At 28.5% G+C, this 23156-nt stretch overlaps 1 protein-coding gene across 1 annotated transcript; it reads left to right on the top strand.

The window, feature by feature from the left end:
* Nucleotides 1-87: 87 nt before the first annotated feature.
* On the top strand, nucleotides 88-17329 carry LOC107455633 (N-acylneuraminate-9-phosphatase). Its single transcript, XM_016073267.3, has 3 exons — nucleotides 88-274; nucleotides 13616-14040; nucleotides 16774-17329. Exons 1-3 carry the CDS (start codon nucleotides 176-178, stop codon nucleotides 17054-17056), a joined length of 807 nt encoding a protein of 268 aa, XP_015928753.1. The 5' UTR covers nucleotides 88-175; the 3' UTR covers nucleotides 17057-17329.
* The last annotated feature ends 5827 nt before the right edge of the window (nucleotides 17330-23156 follow it).

Genomic DNA, 23156 nt, shown 5'->3' on the forward strand with positions numbered 1-23156 from the left:
TGACGTTTCAGGTGCAGTGATGTTTAACATGACGTCATAAAAACCTCTTTCCTAAGATAAACTTGCCGTCTGTGACGAAATCACTCTGAAATTTAGTTGAGATCTGCGACTGCGTGATAATTCAACCGTCAGACTTAAAACCGTTTTCAATTAGCGTGGTTACGGGTCAAAAAAAATGGGTCTAAACAAGTTTCAAAATGTTACTACCATTCTTTTTGATTTAGATAACACTTTAATAAATACGAAAGGTGCAGATCGCTTAGCTTGCCAACAGGTATGACTGCCTATGTATTCATTTACTTTTATTTAATATTCATAAATTCACTCATTTTTAAAACTTATTTCAGTTTAAGAGGACCCTTGGATCTTTTGAGCTTAAAAAATTACCTTTCTTATTTTTTAATATTTAGTTATATTTATGAACGCTTAAAATGTATGATATTTCCGTTTAAATTGTTTTTACTTGGTTTGTAATTTTTAATTAATTAAATAATTTTCAATTTTATCTTAGTTTTCTTTCAAAGTATCATTTTTTCTAAGAATAATCAAAAGAAATGTCCTAAACGCAAGAAGCACATTTAACATGTATATAAAATGCAGTAAAGAAATGCAACTTTAAAATAAGTTTATATGATAAATAAGTACGAGAAATCTCGAAAAAAAGGTAACGCAATCTGGTAAATATTATCTTTCATGATAATATTATATCTACAAAGAGAAAAAAAAATTCTGCCAAGATTACCGAACTGTATGCTAATAACATTTAAAATCTGCAACTTTAAAACAAGTTTATATGATAAATAAATAAAAGAAATCTCTTAAAAAGGCAATGTAATCTGGTAATTGTTATCTTTCATGGCAATCTAATCTTTACGAAGAGAAAAAAAAAATCTGGTAAAATTACCAAACTATATAATATTAACATTTTTGAGAAAAAAAATTATTCTTTTCCATTAAAATTGTTTTTACTCGATTCATAATTTTTAATTATTTAAATGATTGTTAATTTTATGTTAATTTTCTTTCAAAATATATTTTTTGTTAACATTAATAAAAAAATATCCTAAACACAAGAACTCATGTAGCATTTATATAAAACACAGTAAATAAATTCTACTTTAAAACAAGTTTATATGGTAAATAAATAAAAGAAATCTTCTAGAAAGGCAAAGCAATCTGGTAAATCTTATCATTCATTATAATATTATCTCCCCAATGAGAGAGAAATTCTGGTAAAATTACCGAAATGTATAATAATGGCATTCATAAGATTAAAAAAAATATGTAATTCTGGTTAATGAAACCAAAATATGAGGTATTTAAACCATTAATTTGTTAATTTTTCCGTTCATATGGCAGTGATTTATAGCAAATTCTGGTTTTCCCCGTTATTGTTCTTATTACCACACATTTAGTAAAAATTACAAAACTGAAGAGTAAATTTAACCAAAAAAATATTTTTCATGCAATGCTCTAAGGCAGCAGTTCCCAAATTGTGTTACGTAAAACCCTAGGGTGCCGTAAAATGGTAAAAGGGTTTCCGAAAGTTAGAAGTTTTTTCTTACCAGATAGGGTTTTCGGAACCTATTAATAAATTCTTGTTCAATTAATAATTCATTGTTTATTTAATAATTCCTTTAGTTTTATTGAATTATTTTAATGAAATGCTTGTGAAGAAATGAATTTCAAAACAATATTTTTTGTAATAACAATGAATGAACAATTAATGAAAAATATGCATTTACGAGAAAATTTAGTAGCATTTCGCATCGAATAAAAATAACCAAATTCGACAGTGAAGAAGTACAAAACGCTTCTCAAAGTTTGTTTTCCTCCCTTTTCGTTTTTACTTTAATAGAAACCATTATTAACTTGATTAAATATCACTCCTGACCTATCAATTCAACTGCTTATCATAAAATCCCATTTTATTATTAATATTGAAAGAACGATATGATAAAAAAATTTCATACTTCATTTTTTCACTAAATATTTTAATAAATTCTTAATCAATAATAATAATTTAAATTTAATTAATAATTAATTAATAATTTAATTTTAAATAATTTAAATAATAATTAATAAAAAATAATAATTTAATTTTAAATAATTTAACTAATAATTAATTAATAATAGTAATTTAATTTCAAATAATTTAATTAATGATTAATTAATTTATTAATAAACTAGAAAACAAGAACAATCGCACCCCTTACCTTAATGACCTATGACAACAACAACCTTAATTAATAATTGAATTAATTAATGAAATTTAAATCATTACATATTTTTAAAGTATCTAACAGTCATTAATTAATCAATATGTCCACAATTACTAATGAAATGTGTTCATTAAATCAGGGGGTTCCATCAAAAGAATGGCGCTCATTTAGGGTTCCGCAGTCGATTGGAAAACACGGCTCTAAGCTATCATGATAAAAATACCGAGTTTCACCACATTTACCAAATTTTAACACATATTAATAAAGTATATTTTATTGGGAAATTTACCATAGCGCTTTGCTTAAAATTTCCGAGTTTTATGTTGTTCCCACAGAGTCAGAGACAAGATTGCCATTTAACCATATCTGGTAGTTTTGACCATACTTTTTTTCTCAGTGCATGATTTCTAATGTTTTTTTATTATATGATCCCTCTGTGTATGATCTCTAATGTAATTATAATGTAATTATTTATTAATTATTTATCAGAGATATTCTTTTATTATTTATTTATTTTGGAATGAATAGCATATAAGGTACAGTGAAAGTTCTCCTGTGATACAAGTTAAGCAAATGTGCCATAATTTCTAATATGTGGCATTCAAGCAAAATGAATGATTTTAAAAATTTAAAATTTCATTTGAAGGGTTTTGAGGTACTAATAAAGTCAAAGCTTCGAATTTTTTCGACAGAGAGACATTTAAGAACGTATTTGTTTAAAACACGACAATTCCTAAGTACGCAATAAGATTGTTTACTTGTATTATACTGTTATCTAGAAGAAATTCCATATTCCTGTAAAGTACTTATCCGGAAAGAATAAATATTAATTTATGTAAAAATATTACATTTTTTAAAAAAAAAATATTTTTAAATAAGTTTTCTTGATTAAAATTCATTTTAAAAAACGAAGACAAATAGAATTGTAATATTTTACTTGACAAGTTAAATATTTTACGCATAAAATATAAATATTGATTGATTAGTATAACGATTGCGGGAGTTATTTATTACTATTATTCTTTTGTTTTAAATATTTTAAATATTGTTAGTTTCTTATTTCTGCAAATATAAAAGTTGATCTTTGTTTTCATCGATTGTTTCAATCGTGATAACTATTGTGTGAATAACTTATTTCTGTTACTTATGTACTAGTTTACAATCTTTTGCTTCAACAATTAGCTGTCGAACTTCCAGACAGTTTGGACTATGTTCTAGAAAAATTCTTATTAAACTAGAATAATAGACTGCCATATTTCAGTATTTAGAGCACTTGCACGGATCGCAAAGCAACTCGAAAAAAACTGTGACATATGTTCCGGGAGTTAGCAAGTGATAGCAAACAGGGTACGGCTGACCCCTACTTCTAAATGCGTCTCATCAGTATACTGGACAACTAAAAAACTATTCACATAAATTAAATTATTTATCAATATCTCTAAATAAATGCTACATCCAAATATTACTCTTTCACGGAGAAAATAATTTCTTTTAAAATTACCGTACAGTGTGTTAATGAAACTGGTGAAAGGAAACTCAAATTTTGGTTAATTAAACCAAAATGTAAGGCATTTGAGCCATTCCTTTTGTATTTTTCAATTCATACTGTAACGGTTAACCGGAATTTCTGGGAACCTCACATTTAGTAAAAAATACGTAACAGAAAGTGAATTTTACCGAATAAATGATTTTTTATGCCATACTCCAAGGTATCATGATAAAATTATTAATTTTTTTTACATTTAACAAAATTTATCTCACATTATAAAGTTATATTTTATGGTTAATTTTACCGAAAGCCTTACCAAAGCGCTTCGGTAACAATCACCGAGCTATTATTGGTCTTCCCTTAAAGTCAGAAACACGGTAAATTTTACAATATTCTGGTAGTTTTGATCATACCTTTTTTCCTCAATATTCAAATATTATTGTAAAAAACCTTGCTTTCAGATAATTTTCAAAAAACTTAGAATTGTTTTTAAGCTTAACCTTCCCTCTGTTTTTTTTTATTATTTATTTCATATTTTCTAATAAGTTTATCGAAATTTTTTTATTTGCAAATGCATGCTTAATAATATATAATAGCTTCATATAAATAAAAAAATAGCCTACATATTATTCCTAAAAATATTTTAAAAAAATAATTTGAATTTTTTGAAAAACAAGTTTTTATTAGAAATAAATTTTAAAAAAGACAAGGAAGAGCTAGAGAACTATAGAGACTGTACCTTGATGAAATAATATTAATAAATGCAAGGTCATAATTAAAATGCTCTAAAGATATTTAAAATTTTATTATATTATATATTTCTCCTCACGATACTTAATCATTTCGCAATTCTGACTTTCACAATGGTATGTACTAATACACATCGTACAAACATACACTAAAGAGGAAATAAAAAGCTACATCATCTCTGAAGCATACATTAATAACTTATTTTTTTGCGCTCAAGTATTTGACATTATAAATTTCTTTTATTTGACAATTGCAGCTGAAGTCATTCGCATAAATAATTCTTGGAATTTTTCCTTGGCGTTCTTTTTTTCTCTTGTGTGCGAATGTAAAAAGAAATAATTCATATAGCAGTATAACAAATGATATGTTAGAAAAATTTCAATTGAAATTTAATAGCTCTCAGTTGGATAATTATAATTATTATTAATAATATACATTAATATTTTTAATAAAAAATATATTAAACTTAATTTTTATTAATTTGTAGAAATTACAAAGTATTGATTTAATACAATTTGAGAAAGTATTTTCTCATATATATATATATATATATATATATATGTTTTCATTCCTAAGTATTTGTTTGGTTTGCTATCTGAGATATATAAATTTAAAAAACATATGGTTTCCTACTACATATAGCAATTGAAGCAAACAAAAACATATTTCGCCATACGTATGATACCTTTCAAAATCATATATAAAATCATAAGAAATTATAAGAAGGCTTATTTGCTGTGGGTGAATGAAAGTTTAGTTTTCAGATAGTAAATAAAAGATATTTCGCTTGCAGGCACTATTTTAAACACAAATTGTGGAATACAATGATATAAGCAGCATGTTGCACTCTTCTTTAAATTAATATTTCTTTTTTTTACTACATCAAACAGACCTATTCCTGCTCAACACAACTGTTTCAGAAACAACCCAATATGCGCTACTTTTTGGTAACTGTGACTGACATAAAATGAGTTTTTTTTATTTGTTTAAAATTAGTCATATTTATAAAAGCATTTATAAGAAGTTAAATTTTTGATATTTTTACAGCTTTTTACCCCATTAACATGTTAAAGTTCTTTTTTTCATGAGAAAAAAATACTTAACTTGAAGAGTGAATAAGTTTTCCCATCAATCTGCAAGTTGCTTTTTCCTGAAAAAAGTCATTTTCTTTCGAATAACTTCCTTATTTATGAAATATTGACTTTCTTGAATGATGCTTTTCTTAATTAATGCAAACTGACAAGTTTGAAAATTTTCGTTTAGTTTTTGCAATCGTTCAAGATCTATAGGTTGACGCAATCGAACTTAATATATACGAAAACAAAACTAAGTGACGTTTTTTAATTCGAAAAACACGCCTTTCATTTAAGCTGTAAGAATCTATTATCTTTTCTTATCAGCGATTTCTCATTTCCAGAACTTTCGCCTTAGTACGTAGATTAGATAGTAACTCATCGTCATAAGTTTTATTATACGTCATTAGGTGTTTAATTTTTATTTTCTAATCCTTGATTATTTCAGTTGTGAAATAAAAAGAAATTTTGTTTCTTATTGCTTATCAAATACAAAGATTATCAAAAAATATTTTATTTTGTCTTTATCTTTATACATATGTATATATATTTGAAAATCATTCTTTAACGATTTACTAAGTCGATATTTGTAAATTTTTCATAATGACTCCTTTTAACACATTATTAATTACAAATCGAATTAAAATAAATTAAATTACATGAGGATTTTTAATTTCTAGAAGAAAGCATATTTTTTCGACTTGGTATTTTATTTGTGAAAATTTTTTTTCATCTATTAATTTATGTCGAGTTTTGTAAATTGTTAACAGCAAAATAATTTAGCACATTATTAATTGCAAATTAAATAAAAATTAAACAAATTGTATACAGATTCTTATATTTAAAAAGAAATGTTTTTTTGACTTTATCATTTTTATTTGAAAATAATTTTTTATTGATTTAATTATGTTGTTAAAAATATATACATATTATTATGCTCTCTTCAATTTATTCAATAAGCGAACTGCTGCCATAAATTTCCTAAACGAATAAAATTAAATTTCAATAATTACAAAATATGCAGAGAATCTATCAATAAATCGAACCCTATATTAAGACTCGAATTCAGAAATTGCACCCCAACAAAGAAAACATAAAGATACAATTCTTTGCATGAAAAAAGTACTTTTTAAAGCAATTATGTTAATCAAACTATTTTGAACACAATAGTAATCGAATTTCATCATGACAGAAATATATATATTCTTTTTAGATTTCATAAGCAGTTTGTGGGAAAACACCATCCCCCATCCTGATGATCCAATTCTCAGTAAACACTCCTGATGATAAGTTGCGCAAGATTAAAATTTAACCTTGAAAGCAAATCCACAGTCTTGCACGCGCAATCGTTTCTTTACTGTAGAATCGTGTTTTACCTCAACTTGCAATGATAACTCCAGCGGATTTATTACGCATAATATTACACCACCTCTATCTGAAAATGTTTCTACACCGAAGAGCCATTACTTTATGACCACCCTGCTAATAACATGTAGGACCACCTTTAGCCCTCAGAACTGCTGGCACCCGCTGTGGCATTGATTCCACAAGGTGCTGATAGGTAGTCTGAGGTATATGGTACCAAGATCTCACCGACTGGTCCTACAATTCCCTCACATTGCGAGGGGGTAGCGTGGCAGTACGAATTTGGTTTTCCAAATAGGACCACAAATGCTCCATTGGATTAAAGTCAGGTGAATTTGGGGGCTAAGACATGACTTGAAAGTCACTGGAATGTTCCTCGAACCAATCCATGACGATTCGATACTTATGACATGGTGCATTATCCTGTTGGTAAACACCATCCCCAGCAGGAAAAACTGTTGCCATGAATGGGTGAACCTGGTCTGCAACTATGTTCAAGTAGCTTACAGACGTCAGGGATTGTTCTATGAGGATTATGGGTCCTAATGTGCCCCATGAAAGCATTGTTCCTGGGCGAGCCCATTGTTATAGATGGAGGATGGTCGTAATGTAACGGCTCTTCGGTGTATGTACCGTAGAATAAAGATTGCTCCTTTTTTTCGAACCATCAATTTTATTATTTTTTTATTAAGTAGTCCTAGTCCTAGCTCTTATTCTTTAGTCCAAGCTGTTGATATTATTTGACAGATGAACCAAATTTTAACTTCCATCATTTGATGTTTAACATGCGAAAAACCACAGAATAATATTAGCATCTAATCTAGCCACTCATTACTAATAAAGTTTACTCTTATAGGAGAAATATTCTTAGAAAATGCCTTACGTAGTTCGACCCGAAAATTAAATTACCCGAAAAATATATAATAAATAAAGTAGAAATTACCCGAAGTATCATTCGCCAATCTCAATAATTTTTGCAATAAACACGCAATTTGTAGCATAAGGATATGTGAATATATTTTTTTTACTCTTCCTTAGTTCTGGAGTTATTAACGAAAAAAAAATTGAGTATTCCGTATAAAAATGGAGAAATTGATTTTGTTACTTTAATTAAATTTCGATGTACACGAAGTGACGGTGTAGCGTGATGTTAGATAAAAATATAATTAAACAGCACGATGATAAAAATAAAATATCCCTGTAAAATTGACTAATTATTTCAGAAAGAAAAAAAGAAGAACATAATTCTGCTAAAATAATTAAAATATACGGTATTTAAACCATTAATTTGGTAATATTTCCGTCCATATGCTATCATATGATATAGTGTCATACGGTATGGTAACGGTTTACATGACATGCCAAATTATATTTCTTTGTAACGCACATTTAGTGAAAATTACAGAATTGAAAAGAAAATTTAACTGAATAAATGGCTTTTATGCAATGCTCTAAGGTACCATGATGAAATTACCAAATTTTACCACATTTATCAAATAATGTCACATTTTACAAAACCATATTTTATTGTTAATTTTACAAAAAGTCTTTTCCAAAGAGCTTCAATAAATATTACAGAGATTTTTTGGTGTTCCCATTGAGCCAGAAACACGATAAGTCTTACCATATTCTGATAGTTTTGATCATACTTTTAATTCTCAATGTGCACTTAATATTGATTTTCACTTCCAATGAGCATATGGAGACAATAAACATGTATGTTTTACGAACTAAAAAAAGTTAAATAAAGGGCATGGCAAGCAGCTTTATAAAATGGATTTTTATTTTTCAAGATTTTTAAAAATAGGTTTTGATTTCATGCACTCTGTTTTATTCATAACATAATCATACAAATTATCTATATTCACCATTTTATTGTTAATTTTACTGAAATCATTACAAAAGCGCTTTGGTAGAAATTACCCAGCTTTTGTTGTTCCGGTAGATCCAGAAACATAGAAAATTCAATATTCCGGTAATTTATAAAATAATTTTTCTCAGTTGAAATTACTTTTTCACTAATTGGCAATAAATAAGTACTATTTAGATTTATATTATTATTTTAAAAGCTCATTATGTACAAGAAAATGAAGAAAAAAACACACACGATGTATTTGTTGTTAGGCAAAACAAAGAAAAATTACATATGTTTAGCTTCGACTGATTTGAAGAAACAAGATGGGTGTCATTGAAAATCACAGGAATAAAGGGCGGAAATAGGTTGAAAGTTAAACAAGTTCCTAAAGGTTAAACTGCCATCTTTACTGCGGTAAATGCCATTTCCTGATATACATGTTTATTTGAAATCTTAGTTTATGATGCATAATTATGCAGATTTTGGTACATTTTAAATCTTTATTGCGAAATTACTAAAAATGCATTTGTCTTGCCATCTATTCTATTTCAATAATAAGCAAATTTAAATTTTAAGAAATAATATTAAAATAAAAATAATAATCCCACTCTTGTAATAATAATTCAACATAACAGTTCAGGTGTAGGTCAAGGGAATAAGATAAAAATTTGCTTGCCGTAGTTTTGAATTTAAAATGAATTGAAAAAAAAAATTGAAAAAATGAATTATTCACTCTAATTGAGACTATACCTATTTTTTAAGTTTGAAATTATTTATGAAGATGGATTACCGACTATAGAGCTCGAAAAAATTTATAACCTCGCACAAATTTTATTTTGTAAATAAATTTGTAAATCAATTCATCATGTTTTGCCTTTATTACTTAAAATTATACATCAAATAATACTAGATCTAATAATAATTGTTTCTTAATTAAGTAAATTTTATTATGAAAATAATCATGATAAGGGTATAAAAAATTCAAAACCTCCTGCAGAAATAAGGAAACCTCTCCGTACGTCATTTCATCTACTTTAGTTTTTTATATAAAAGGTAAACAATTTAACCCTTACTCGCAGATAGGACACCAGTGTCCCTTATATATTTTTGTTTCTATAATTACAAGTAAAAATATATTTTGATATTTTTAGTTATAAAAAAACTGTTGAATAGTTACAAAATACCTGTCGGATTAGCGGAATTATGTATATTCTAAAAGGAAAATGCAAAAAAAAAAAAAAAATAGTTTGGAAAAAATATTTAGTAATTTATATTCTAAAATTTATCAATAATTTATTTCGTAAATTAAAGAAATTTCAATCATGAATAACTGTTTCTTTAAAATATAAATAACTGTAAATAAGTGCAAATTTGAAAAATTATTGTTTGGAAAGGGCCGTGTTTGAAATATTTTACTGTTAACGCAGAAAAGAAACCGGTGTTTTATGCTGTGTTTCATGCGGTTTTTCATAATTATAAATTATTAAAATTTTAAATGTAATATTTTTCTCCTATTTTGGCTTAAAATGAGACAAAATAATAAAAAAAAAAGTATAAAATATCTTTTAGAGATTTCTGTGTCAAAGGGTTAAACTATGATCAAATAAATAAAATTGACAAATGATTAACAAAACTAGTTTTTTTTTTCTTTCTGAAAAACGTTTCAAGTTTTTTGGTTGCATTTAAAGGGTGGATTTTGTCACGACATTCTATTAACTGAAATGTTGAAAGCATTTTCCAGATGAAAAAGATTAGATTATGGATATTGACATTAAGTGGTCCATCTCTGTAGTTAAATGGGCATTTTCAGTAATTTTGTATGCATTGCCATTCATGTATATCTGGAGAATAAAAGATCTCCAGATTCGTATTAGGATATTTTAACCACCATAGTTGTACGCCCCAGTCCAAGGAGAGCTTATACAGCAGGAGTAGCGGTGATACATCATGACATATATAGCATTCGCACTAACATTTTTAATCGGAGTCATTTTCTTACGTTTTTGCTCAATTTTATAAAATATCCTTTTATAGTGTAAATTTTTCAACAATATCTTCTAATATGTATAAAAGATTTTTCTAAGATTTCTTGAAATTATTCAAATTAACCAGAAAAGGATGCTCTTTGAAATGAATGAGATACAAAGTACTGTTTGATTTCTAAAAGCTCCCTAATCTATCCTTACGTGAAATATTTGCTTGAAATATAATGAGGATATTCTTGTAATGTGTGCCCATTTGAGTCCTAAATACCGGAACCATCAACATTTAACTTATATGTGTCACTCCAAACAGTATCTACTATTAAAGAATCTACTATCTGAAATAAAAATACTGAAGTTTCATTTAGATATTTTTTTTATTATTGTGAAAACAAATTACATACTTTTTCAGTTCAAGTATTTTATTCATGTATTCATGTATTTTAATTGAATAATAGAAACTATATTGGGATTATAATACAGTAACAGACCAATAGAAACGAAATGGTGTTCATAATTTCCATGAAGCGAAATCGTGCCTAATTCTTAGTTTCAGCTTTTATAAAAAATTTTATTTACACTTCTTTAAGAACTAAGTTTCATAACTTTTATCTTAATATTTCATCTCAATACTTTTTTGTCGAAAAATAACACTTTTTCTGAAAATACTCATTGTTAGAAATGGAGGACAAAGTTGCAATTTTTGTTTAAGAAACAATGGAGATCCAAAATGATAAAAGGGGGAGTTTGTGTGAATGCGCTTGTCTGTTTGACTCTCTTATGATCCCGAAACAGCTTGAGCAAGTGTTTACTAAAACAAAGAACAATTTGTAAGAAAAAAAATTTCAATTGTTTTTGTTTTATATGAGAACATTTCGTCGTAGCAAAATTAACGATTACGTTTAAAAAATAATCAGGGTTGGGACAGCACGGTTGACAGGGCATAAGACCCACGTTTGTGAAAATGGGAGCTTGAATCCATCGCCGTGTGGTAAATGGTAACTGGTTCACGCTAAATCTGTCGAGTCACAAAGTCCTCCATGTTTCCATTAAAAAAAATTCTAAACCTCTGGGGGTACTGAATTCGAGATTGATAGTCCTCTGGTTCTGTCAAAATTACGATCTGTGGATGAATGGGTCCGCCCAATAAATGGGTGTGGCAATATAGATGACAATAGATGCAATATAGAAATAGGCAATATAGATAGCTGCGCCATGTATAGTCAGTTCTTGACTATAAATGGAAAACACGAGCAATAGCACCCCCTCTGTCTTAATGGCTGACGAGAGCAACAGCAGCAACAAAAAACGATAATCTGTGCTATAAAAAAAAGCCCAAAGGAATACAGATTGTGTGACTTGAGGTTTCTGACTAGTGCAAAAACATTATTTTGGGCAAAATTTCTGAAATTCAGTTTACAATAAATTTAGAATTCCTGTATTCTTAACTTTCTAAAAATACTTTACTTTTGTTTGTACTCTAATTATTTACAAGCTTATAGCAGTTTTTGTGAAAGGTGATAACAGTGATAGACTGATGATTTAAATCTTAAAATGCGTTTATCATAAAATCAGATTTTCCACCACCTTAAATACGATATAGGATGTTTTTAAAGTAATTGTCTACAATTTATCATGAGTGTTTATGATTTTAGCATACATGTTTTGAACTACAACCTAAAAGAAAAAAGTAGAATTTCATTTTCCTGCATGTTTTTTCGCAAACACATATGCGGAAATTTATAACAATTTGCTTTACATTGATTCCTAACTCAGTAGTATAAGTACTTGCTTTTAAGATAATAGTTCAAAACATAGTTGATAGCTATCTAAATAAAGTCTTCAAAGGTTTTATTGCTTTACATTATAGAAATTTTCTTGCAATGCTTAGCGTACATGCAAAAAAAAAGCCTTACTTTTACCTAAAAGTGGCCAGAAAAAAAGAGAATAATGATAATGATAATTTTTGTTTGCTAGTTTTATAAGTTTTTACACATAATAAAGCGGATAAACTAGCTATTTTAAAATCTCATATTAACTATTAAAAATTTAGTTGTCGAAACTAGTCGGATACCTAAATACAAAGAAAAGAGTGGGAAGCATTTTTACTCGATAGCGAGACTTCTAAGAGTTCAAATAGTACAGCATAAGTTTAATCTTTCTTGCATATTTCATTTTCTTTGTCTAAGTTTTTAAATTTCACTATAAATGTTCCGGTTTATATATAGCAATAGCTAATCTATCACCTTCTGTTATTTTTTACATCATCAAGAACTATTTTAATATAAATTAAGATCTCGAGTGATAAAAATAAAATTTGGTATAACAATAGGTGAATCGTCAATATTCGAGACAAAAAAAAAGGAAAAAATGAGAAATTTTTTTGAAAAACAAGCATGCAAAATTCCAAGAACTTTCGAAAAAATTGGAATTTCGAAAGACTCGCGGTATGTCAGCAAATAAGAGTGGCTCCATCGAATTTCTACTCTGTAACTTATTTTCTGCTGTTTAAAGATCGGCATGCATGGTAATTTTTACAATAAGTTTTAAGCAGTTAATAATTTTCAAAATATAAATCGAATGTTTGTTTGTATAACAGCGTAAATCGAATGTTTGTTTGTGTTCCATCCGATTTCTTGCACATTTTCCTACATACCTTCACAATTGTAAGTTTCTAAGTCTAATAGTTTTTGCACAGCAAAAGAAAATGTAACGTATAGCGTAACATCCAAGACACCGGTGCCTACGAGTTTTTAATTTATATAGAGAAAAAAAACTTTAGAATAACTATGAGTAATAAATAATATTTAAATATTTTTTTACTGAAAAAAATAAAAAATATATATATTAATTAATAAAATATTTTTCTATGGTTGTAGGTTTCACAATACCTTCAGAATTGTGGAATACGCCGTTCAACAGCTCGTGAAGTCGTTGATAAGTTTTATAACCTAATTCGTGAACAACCTCACGATCCCAATAATGAAGATGGTGATGTTGATGCTTGGAGGGTACTATTATGGAAGCAAGCTTTGGGACCAGGACTTTCGACCAAGGCATCGATTGCTTACTCTATGTGGAAAGAATCCAGGACAATCCACTTGAAATTTGACCTGGCTTTGCAGAACATGCTTGTTGAACTGAGAAAACATTACAAATTAGGATTAATTACAAACGGTCCATCTTCAAGTCAATGGGAAAAGATTAGAAAAGTTAATGGTTCTATATTTTTTGATGCTATTGTGGTGAGTGGAGATGTGAAACATTCCAAACCAGGTGTTGCCATTTTCGAAGACGCTTTCAGGTAATATTCATAGCCAGGCACTTACATAAATAACGAAATAAATATAAAAAATTTTGCATTTTTATTTTGTGTATAATTAGTACAATCTCATTTATCAATTTTGGTTTTTTGAAACATGCATTGTTTGTGTCATGGTCTTGCAAAATACACCCACAATAACAGAAGAATCTATCCCCTTTTTGTGGTAGGTATATGTTTTATTTACGTCACACTAGAGCTGCCCAATAGGCAATTGGCGACGGTCTGGGAAACATTCCCGAGGATAATCCGAAGACATGTCATCAGAATTTTGATCCTCTGCAGAGGGGATGGCTTCTCCGCTTAGGTAGATAGACGATCTGCGCACGAAGTCGAACATTTTACGGTACAACAGTTTAACTAGGATCGATACCGTGCTCTCTCGGTCTCTGTGTGCGCAGATCAAAGGGTTCACCCACCAGCTTACTAACCACAGCCAGTGATGATCGACTTCGGAGGTCCACTGCAAACCGTGTCTTTACTATCAGTCCACTGCAGAATCCGCCTTTTTGCGACTAAAATATATAGGATATACGTTATTCAAAGAAAAAAATCCTTCAAAACAAATATGTTCTACTAACGTCATTTTTTTTCCATCTTATCCTCAGAAAATTGCTTCAACATAGAATCCTATGTTTGTATTTGGTTAGATAAGCGCTGAACCATTAGTGTGACTTTAAACATAAAATGGTGTAAAGTTGCTAAAATCTTAATATAATGTAGCATTGAACAATGTCTTCGTTTAAGTTGAACTGTATTGCACCATGTGTTCAAGTTCAAAGGGATTCATTTTGCACGATAATAGGGTTAAACTTGGCCCCGTATTAAGGTTGAAGCAAATTTTCATGCTACTGTGGCTACCTTAAAACTTTTTAAAGCGCATAATTTGAATTGCATCAGTTTACGTCTGCTTATATAATTTTCATATAAAGGCCATTTTTATAAGAGAACTGTAGCATATTATATAATATTATGTGTAAAAACTATTGACTTAACCGGGTGAACTTTTTTTAAAATAATGTGTAAATACAACAAAATTATTTTTCAAAAAACTTGCAATGCCAGTAAGATTCACCAAAATGGTATTTTTTTTACAAAATTTATTTTTGTAAGAGGAAGAATTTTATAGGATTTTCTGAAATTATAATCATGTAAATGTTACTGTAGATACATATCAAATTTAATGAATATCAACAATGACAGTTTTCTCATAGTAATTTAAGTGCATGTCTGACATATTTGATAAATACCATTATTTCTTACTGAAAGCGTTATTATCAGTGCTTGTCCTATATCAATATTATTGACACATAGAATTACATTTTGCCTACAGTCAATTTATTCATTCCTCAGAACTTAATGTTAAAGGCAATAATCAATATGCGTTTGTCAAAAGCCATTATTTTTTTATGAGGAATAAGTATATTTTAGTGAAAAAATTTCATAACAATAAAAGATGCATAAAATGTTTAAGTACAAATTTTTTTTAATTGTTTAAAGTAACGATTTAAAATAACGAAAAATTTTAAACCAGGTTAAAATAACTATTTAAATAACGAAAATGTGTAAGTTAAGATATCAATTCTAAAAAACTAAAAACTCTCAAATATATAAGGATTTTAATTAACAAAAAAACTTTAAAATTAGTAAAGATAAAATTTTCAAATAACGTAAATTTTTAAAGCAGTTAAGATAACAATTTTAAGCTATGCAAAACTTTAAAATATTTCAAATAAAGAAATTACTGCATTTTGCATGTAGTGAATCTCTATCAGAAGTATCATTGAAGTTTGTTTCTACTATATTATCACGTTGAAGATAAACAGGCCTTTGGCATTATGGTTTGAATGTTAACTAATGTATATCTTAAGAAAAGTTCATATAAAATGCAGACTGTCTAATACCATTCAGGTCTAATCCCAGAATTATGGTTTAACATATTCCCCGTTTAACAACATCAATATAACCCCTTTAACATATATATAGATTCAATTTGTCATTTACACATTCTGTAAATTTCACTAACCAACAGATTTGTTTAATGGTTTTTATCATTAAACGTTTCGCCAAGTAAGAGGGAAGCAATTTCTAAATGGGGACAATTTCTTTTTGGTACCAAAGATTCGCGATATTTTGATTTTATTTTATTGCAGCAACATTGGTACGTATTGCAGCAACAGTGGGGTTTTGCCGGTTGACTTTGAGCAACCGACCGAATTCTGAGCTTACGACTATCAATATTCAACTCCGTAATCTTGGAATTTTTTAACCCAACCAAGAAAACAAGGGATCTTCTTAGATCAAATATTAGGAGAAATTACTTTCTGATGGAACTAACCGGCATTTTTGTTACATGAGAGGAAAATCACGAAAACCTTTCATGATTAGCCTGACGGTATGAGGATTCTAATCCATGATCCATCTACCACTGAGAATATTTTACGTTAGCACAGTGGTCCATGCGAGCCGGGAACAGGATTCGTATCTACCAGCCACCACTGGCTTTCCAACCTGATGCATCTTATCGGGAGACGAATGCTCGAATCCCTGAGCCACCGCAGCTCAAAGATATCGAGATTCAAGTTAACTTTAATTGCTTCTTTTTTTCTTTTTTAAAGAAAACTTTAATCGGAGTTGGAAACGATGTTTATATGCAAGCATGCAGATCTTTCTATCTTTTATAATTACCGATAACTTTTTTCTTTTACGTTTCAGAATACTGGACTCTTCATCTCTTGAATGCGTTATGGTGGGTGATAATTTGAACACTGATATCAAAGGAGGAATTCGTGCTAATTGTGCTGCCACAGTTTGGATAAGTGATGAGGGATTGCCGGACCGAGAAGGTTGTCCGAAACCGGATTTCCAGGTTTCGAATGTCACGGATATAATGGATTTATTACCCGAAAGGAAAGGCTTTTCATTTCTTTGCCAGGATAGATCTGTGGGTCTTTACCATAGTATGAGAGATGAAACACATACTGGGAGGGTGAACTAATAAGTTCTACGATTTTACTGTGTGATTGAGGCAATTGTATCAAAAAGAAGAACTCAGTTATAGAGAGGGATGCATTTTCAAAGAATTATATTGTTAAATGCAACAATATTTGCTTGCATATTTTATTGATTAGTTGTTTATATGCATGGATGCATTAGATGTTTGTTCTCTTTGAGTAAGAACTTGAAAAAGTTACGCGCACAAAAGAGCTTTATTTAGATGTATTACTTTTGTACAAAACTTTACTTCATTTACAATAAATCGAATTATTTATTTTTGTTCATTATTATTTATTCAGTAGATTAAAATGAAGAGATTTACTGGGAACACTTTTATTACAAAAACACTTATTTGCTCTATTGTTGCATTGTGCAATTTTACTGCAGTCCATCAAGATTTTCAAAAAAAGGCTTTATTATTACTTGATTAAAAAAAAACTTTATTCTGTTAAAAAATTTACAAGTTGGAAACAAGAACAGACATGTTTCAAGCGCTTAAAAATATGAGCTCATTTTTGAGAGCTTGAAACTTGTCGAGTTTTGTTTCCAGCTTGTATGTTTTAAAAGCTAATGAAGTTTATTATCAAGTAATATCTTATCGCTTCAGTTTTTAGGGATTATTTATATTATAGGGATTATTTATTACAACCCTGAAATATATCATACATTATGTAAAAACACAGCAAAAATCTCCATTGCGCACGCATAATGAGAAAAATATATAAATCTATGTTTTAATTATTTAAAAAAATCAAACTTCAAATATTTTATCTATATATATATATATATATATATATATATATATATTGGNNNACTGCAGTACTGACACTCGTTTGATTTGTTAGTTACCAATATATATATATATATATATATATATATATATATAGATAAAATATTTGAAGTTTGATTTTTTTAAATAATTAAAACATAGATTTATATATTTTTCTCATTATGCGTGCGCAATGGAGATTTTTGCTGTGTTTTTGCATAATGTATGATATATTTCAGGGTTGTTTTTTGAAAGTAGTAAATTCATCGCAACAGAGCCCATTTGAGTGCTTTATATGCATTTTTCAAATTTGCATATAATGTTTCTAAAAAATACATAATGTATTTCAGGATTGTCTTTTGAAAATGGCAAAAGCTACTTAACAAAATTGATTAGAGCGCTTTACACAAAACTAAATATTTTAATAGAGTCATTGAGATACAATAAAAAAGTTATTTATCGATTACATTTATGGTCTTTCGATGTTATTTTTTGATGTAAATCAATGTCTTGCATTTAATGTCTCGTTTTACTGAAATTAATACAAAATTAAGTTTTGAATATTAACGATTTGAAAACTGTGAAAGCGGAAAAAATATTTATTTGCCCTCTTCCTATTTATAAATATTTTGAGTTTAGAAACAATTTATACATAAATTGTAAAGGTTTTGAAATCGTGATAGTTTGGCAGTCAAAACTCATTTGATACTTATTCAGAATATCTCTTTTGTTTCAGTTCTGCAATTACTTTTAAAACAGAAACTCCTATTGAGAAAACAATTGTAAAATTAGAATTATACTTCGTTTGCATTCGATGAAAAACATCTCTTTCAAGAAACACGTGCACATTAAAAATAGCTCGCCGTGAATATCTTTGAACTTTTTTAACTGAACAAGAGAAAAGCTAAATTTAGTGCTTCTCTTTTCGCCGAATGTTTTTCGCTGGTCTACGTCCGGCTTAATTTATCCATTCAGGGACGCCTGCTATTTTGATATGATTTAATAGCTTAAAAGAAGAATATTTCTGTCGACATCCAAAACAAACTATGTCTCGAAGTGAAATAGATCAAGGTAAATTAAGGCCATGGAATTAATGGTACTAATAAAATGATAAATTTAGAATTTTAATTCTAAGCTCTTTTTTTTATAGTATTAATTGAAATTTTGTCAATGCAATATTATAAGGATCATTCTTAGGGAAAGAATTATTTTTAAGTTTTCGAAATCTAAAATGCATGAATAGTTCTGAAACTTTTTATATAATAGATGTATCCAATGAAAATATAAGAAAAATATATGAACTGTAAATAAATCACAATATTGAAATAAATTTAAATTTCAAATTTGAAATTACTTACTACTGTTCTTCAATTTTAAAAATAAAAAGTAACTCAAATTTCAAAATTTTAGGAGCATATTTATATTAGAACTAGCTTAATACCCGTTCTTCGTATGGGGGGGGGAGGCAACAATCAGTACTGAACAACACTACAGAACCGTGCACAAGATTTTCAGACAAATCCTAAAACAAGTAATCGAGTTATATTGGCTGAATGATTTTTTAAAAATTTATTATTATTTGCTACCCATCTTGGTGGCTTTACGTTATTAGATTAAGTACAACATACTTTTAGTAGTTCATCCCATCAAAATAAGGTCTAACAGTATTATGCCGGGAATCCGGGTATTATGCCGGGTACTGTTGTTTAAGGCAACAGTATTATGCCTTGTTAGATATTTAAAGTTTATCACAGTCAGGATACCTTCTCCAACACTTATATTTCCGAGAGCAGTTAGAAATCTATCATAAAAATGTACAGTATTGGTGCAGTTCTAATTGGCCCCAATTTAAACTAAAATTCGTTGTATCTATATTAGAGTATACTTGGTTCCTATAAGACTGCACCAATTATCCTGATGTCAGTAGTGTCCATTACCGAAATTAAGCACCAACGATGTCATTAAAAGTATGGGGATTTTTCGCAGTACCACGTAGCGAATTAGTGCATTTTCACCATTAGATTTTTTTATTTCATAGCCTATTTTTTATTTTCATTACCAATTTTAACTAAGCATCTTTTTCTTCAATAATAGTTTGCCAATTTCTTACGCACTCTTAAACAAACTGAATAACACTTCTCTATAAATTTCGCCTTTTAGTTCATAGCTTATTGTTTTACTTCAATTAGTTATTTACTGAATTTATTATCGGCGTCAATAAAAAATATTGGTATTTTTTTATGCTTATCCTCAATGAATTAGCTCCATTTCTCGATTGATTTTCAAATTTAGCGCAAAACTTGTTTTCTTTTTAGTTCAATTACCATTGAATTTAAATTATTTAGTTTCATAAAAACATGTTTCAAAAGGTATACTAAAGGTAAACTATAAACAAATAAACATGTGGTTTCAGATGATCTTAGAAATAATAATTTGGTGACTTAGTTTGCTTATACTATCACGATCACATTCATAATTTAGATAACCTAGCATAACATATAAAATATAATTAAGTAAAACAGAACGCTCAACAAATAACTTTTTTGATAGTATATGAGCTAAATACACAAGTGGATGAACTTTGTGCTAAAATAAAAACTAAGGCAAACAACGTTAAAGAGCTTTAAAATATTTATATACCAACGTTTAAAATATTTATATAAATATTTTTGTTCTCTTTAACGTTGTTTGCCTTAGTTAGTATATAAGCCAGCAACATTATTGATGCTGTCTTTTAAATATTTGAATAAACTGAATCGCTTATTTATATCACCTATTTACTTATTTCAATGCAATGGCTTCCGCTAAACCAATAAGAAAAAATTCATTTCTAAAATGTCTCTGAATTTAAAATATAATTTATAAGAATCTAAAAAGAGGGATTCGTATTTTGTTTACAATTTCACTCATTTGAATTCATTTTGAATCTCGTATTTTTAAAGCTTACGTTATACCCACAGTCCGGTATACAAACACACACATTCCTTATTTGCTTATATAGATTATTTGTTGCCCTTTTCGGTGACTTTACATTATTAGATTATGCAAAACACATTTTTAATCGTTCATCCTATCAAAATATGGACTTTCTGTACTCAGTATCATCAGGCTTAATGCTGCCTCTCGAGGCAACTCATGATATTTAAAATCTTCCACAATCAAGCTACTTTCTTTTGTACTTATATCTTCGAAGGGGCATAAAAAATCTATCATAAAAATGTACAGTGTTTGGTGCAGCTGTAATGGGATTAAATATACTCAGAAAATATTCTGTACCAACATAAAGATATATTTGGTACCTATTAAAGCCTGCACTAATTTCCATGATGTCACTAGCAACTATAACCAAAATTAATAACAATATCATCAATAACAGTAAGGCGACTTTTACGCTCTTTTTAGAGAATTAGTACAATTTCTCAGCTAATTTTGTTTTTAGTACATAGATTATATTTTACTGAACTGTCAATTTTCATTGACATCAATAATAATAAAGTCATTTTATTACGTTTCTCCTCAACGAATTATTTTTTTGCGTAACTCTCACTTTTTTATTTTTTTGAAGTATATTTTTTAGTCTCTGTGTTTTCTCTAAAACTTTTTTGTCCCATAATTAAAATGAAATTAAAAACAATGTCAATAGAACTATAAGAGTACATTTGTATAAAATGTACAGTTTTTTAATTGTAATCCATTTACGCGTCTCACGTTGCTATTTATGCGCATGAGGTATTGTTTAAAATTAGTCCACAACTAAATGTTTAAATTTTCTAAAAACGTTAATTTAAATTAAAAAATAATGCTTTAAATATTGAATAAAACATACTAAATAGTCATCAATCTTGTTAGATCAGATATCCAAAAATTTAAATTAACTGTCATTGCTGGGACTTGAACCCTCTATCTCTCAGCTTAAAGACGGATAGCTTAAGGGTTGTGCCACGCATCCACGTAAGCTAAAAAGTTTCATTATTTTATGAAAAAAAGGAACTAAGACTTTAAGGGCGCATCTCTTACCCCCGAGGCAGCAGCAGCGGCAAATTTTTATCCTTTCTAAAAATTTCAGCAATTCTCTTTAATATAAGCTTACTTCCGTTTCATTACAAATTTTACAGCAAAAAGAAGCTGACATCCTGAATTTTTTTGATCTAATGATCGTTCTAGGACTGAGTCTTAATAATTTGAGGGGATGGTATCAAATATGCCAATTAATTAGTGCATGCACTATTTTAAGTTGTGAAATAAAAATCAAAAAATTACTTTCTCTGAATGAACATACCTTTCACTCCTTCGAACCATTCAGATTTATTCCTAGAAAGTGAAGATTCGATCATTAGATCAAACGTAATTCAGTGTGGTATGCTTCTTTTTTGCGCACTCCACGCTTCTCTTGTAAGATCATCTTTTAAACACTCTATTTATGACAAACGTATGTTTTTTTTTTTTTAAGCACATAACCATATTCATTTTGTTAAACGTGTATTTGGGCTACGAAAAAATATTATGTTTTACGTCAAGCTAAATTAAGTATAGCATAAAAGAATCTAATTATTTCTTTTCTCTAATATGAAAATTGATAATTTTTCGTATGCTCGCTGACTTTGCACAAAGTGTACCTGCAACTATATCAAGGATGGTTTTTAATATCAGCATTTTGCTTACGTCGGAGATTTATTTCAAAGTTTCGAATTTAACTATCGCTTCAGATGTTTGGAATATGTCTGGATGTTTCCCCAACGGATGTCTAGACCCATGTCTGTTTATTAGCTATTTAAAAATAGCTGCACAGATTTACATGTCGGATTAAAGAAAAGTATTTCGTTGTTTCAAAAATCGTAATTTTATTACAATGATTGTAATTAGTAAGCAATATTTCTATTCCCAGAGGTAATGAAATTATTGTTTAAAATATTTTGTTAAAAAACACATTTTTACAGAAATATTATTATCATTTGAGATATTTTTTTTACATCATTCATTGAAAATTCATTTTAATTTGATGGGATTTGTTGAAAATCCTTCTCCCTGGTAGTATGGTAATAATTTCCATTCTAACAGGAATAACATTATTGACAAAAACAAGATTAAAAAATTTATCGTTAAAAAAATCATTATAATAATAGATTTCTTTAAAAAATCTTTCATTGAACTTCGATTTTAATTTGACGGGATATTTTATTTTATTTTATAACCGTCGTTGAACAGCCGACCCAATTTCATGGGTTTACGACTACTTACGTTCAACTCCGTAGCCTTGTAATTTTGAACCAATCCAGAAGACAAGGAAACTTCTGGATCAGTACCCCCAGAGGTATTGATTTGTTGTGGGAAC

Source organism: Parasteatoda tepidariorum, chromosome 7, assembly GCF_043381705.1.
Source record: "Parasteatoda tepidariorum isolate YZ-2023 chromosome 7, CAS_Ptep_4.0, whole genome shotgun sequence".
Lineage (NCBI taxonomy): Eukaryota > Metazoa > Arthropoda > Arachnida > Araneae > Theridiidae > Parasteatoda > Parasteatoda tepidariorum.

Bases quoted from the DNA above. Each gene is read 5' to 3' on its own strand.
- LOC107455633 (XM_016073267.3), top strand. From the start codon at position 176: ATGGGTCTAAACAAGTTTCAAAATGTTACTACCATTCTTTTTGATTTA. The intron at 275-13,615 runs GTATGACTGCCT...CTATGGTTGTAG, and splicing joins ATCGCTTAGCTTGCCAACAG to GTTTCACAATACCTTCAGAA. The intron at 14,041-16,773 runs GTAATATTCATA...TTTACGTTTCAG, and splicing joins ATTTTCGAAGACGCTTTCAG to AATACTGGACTCTTCATCTC.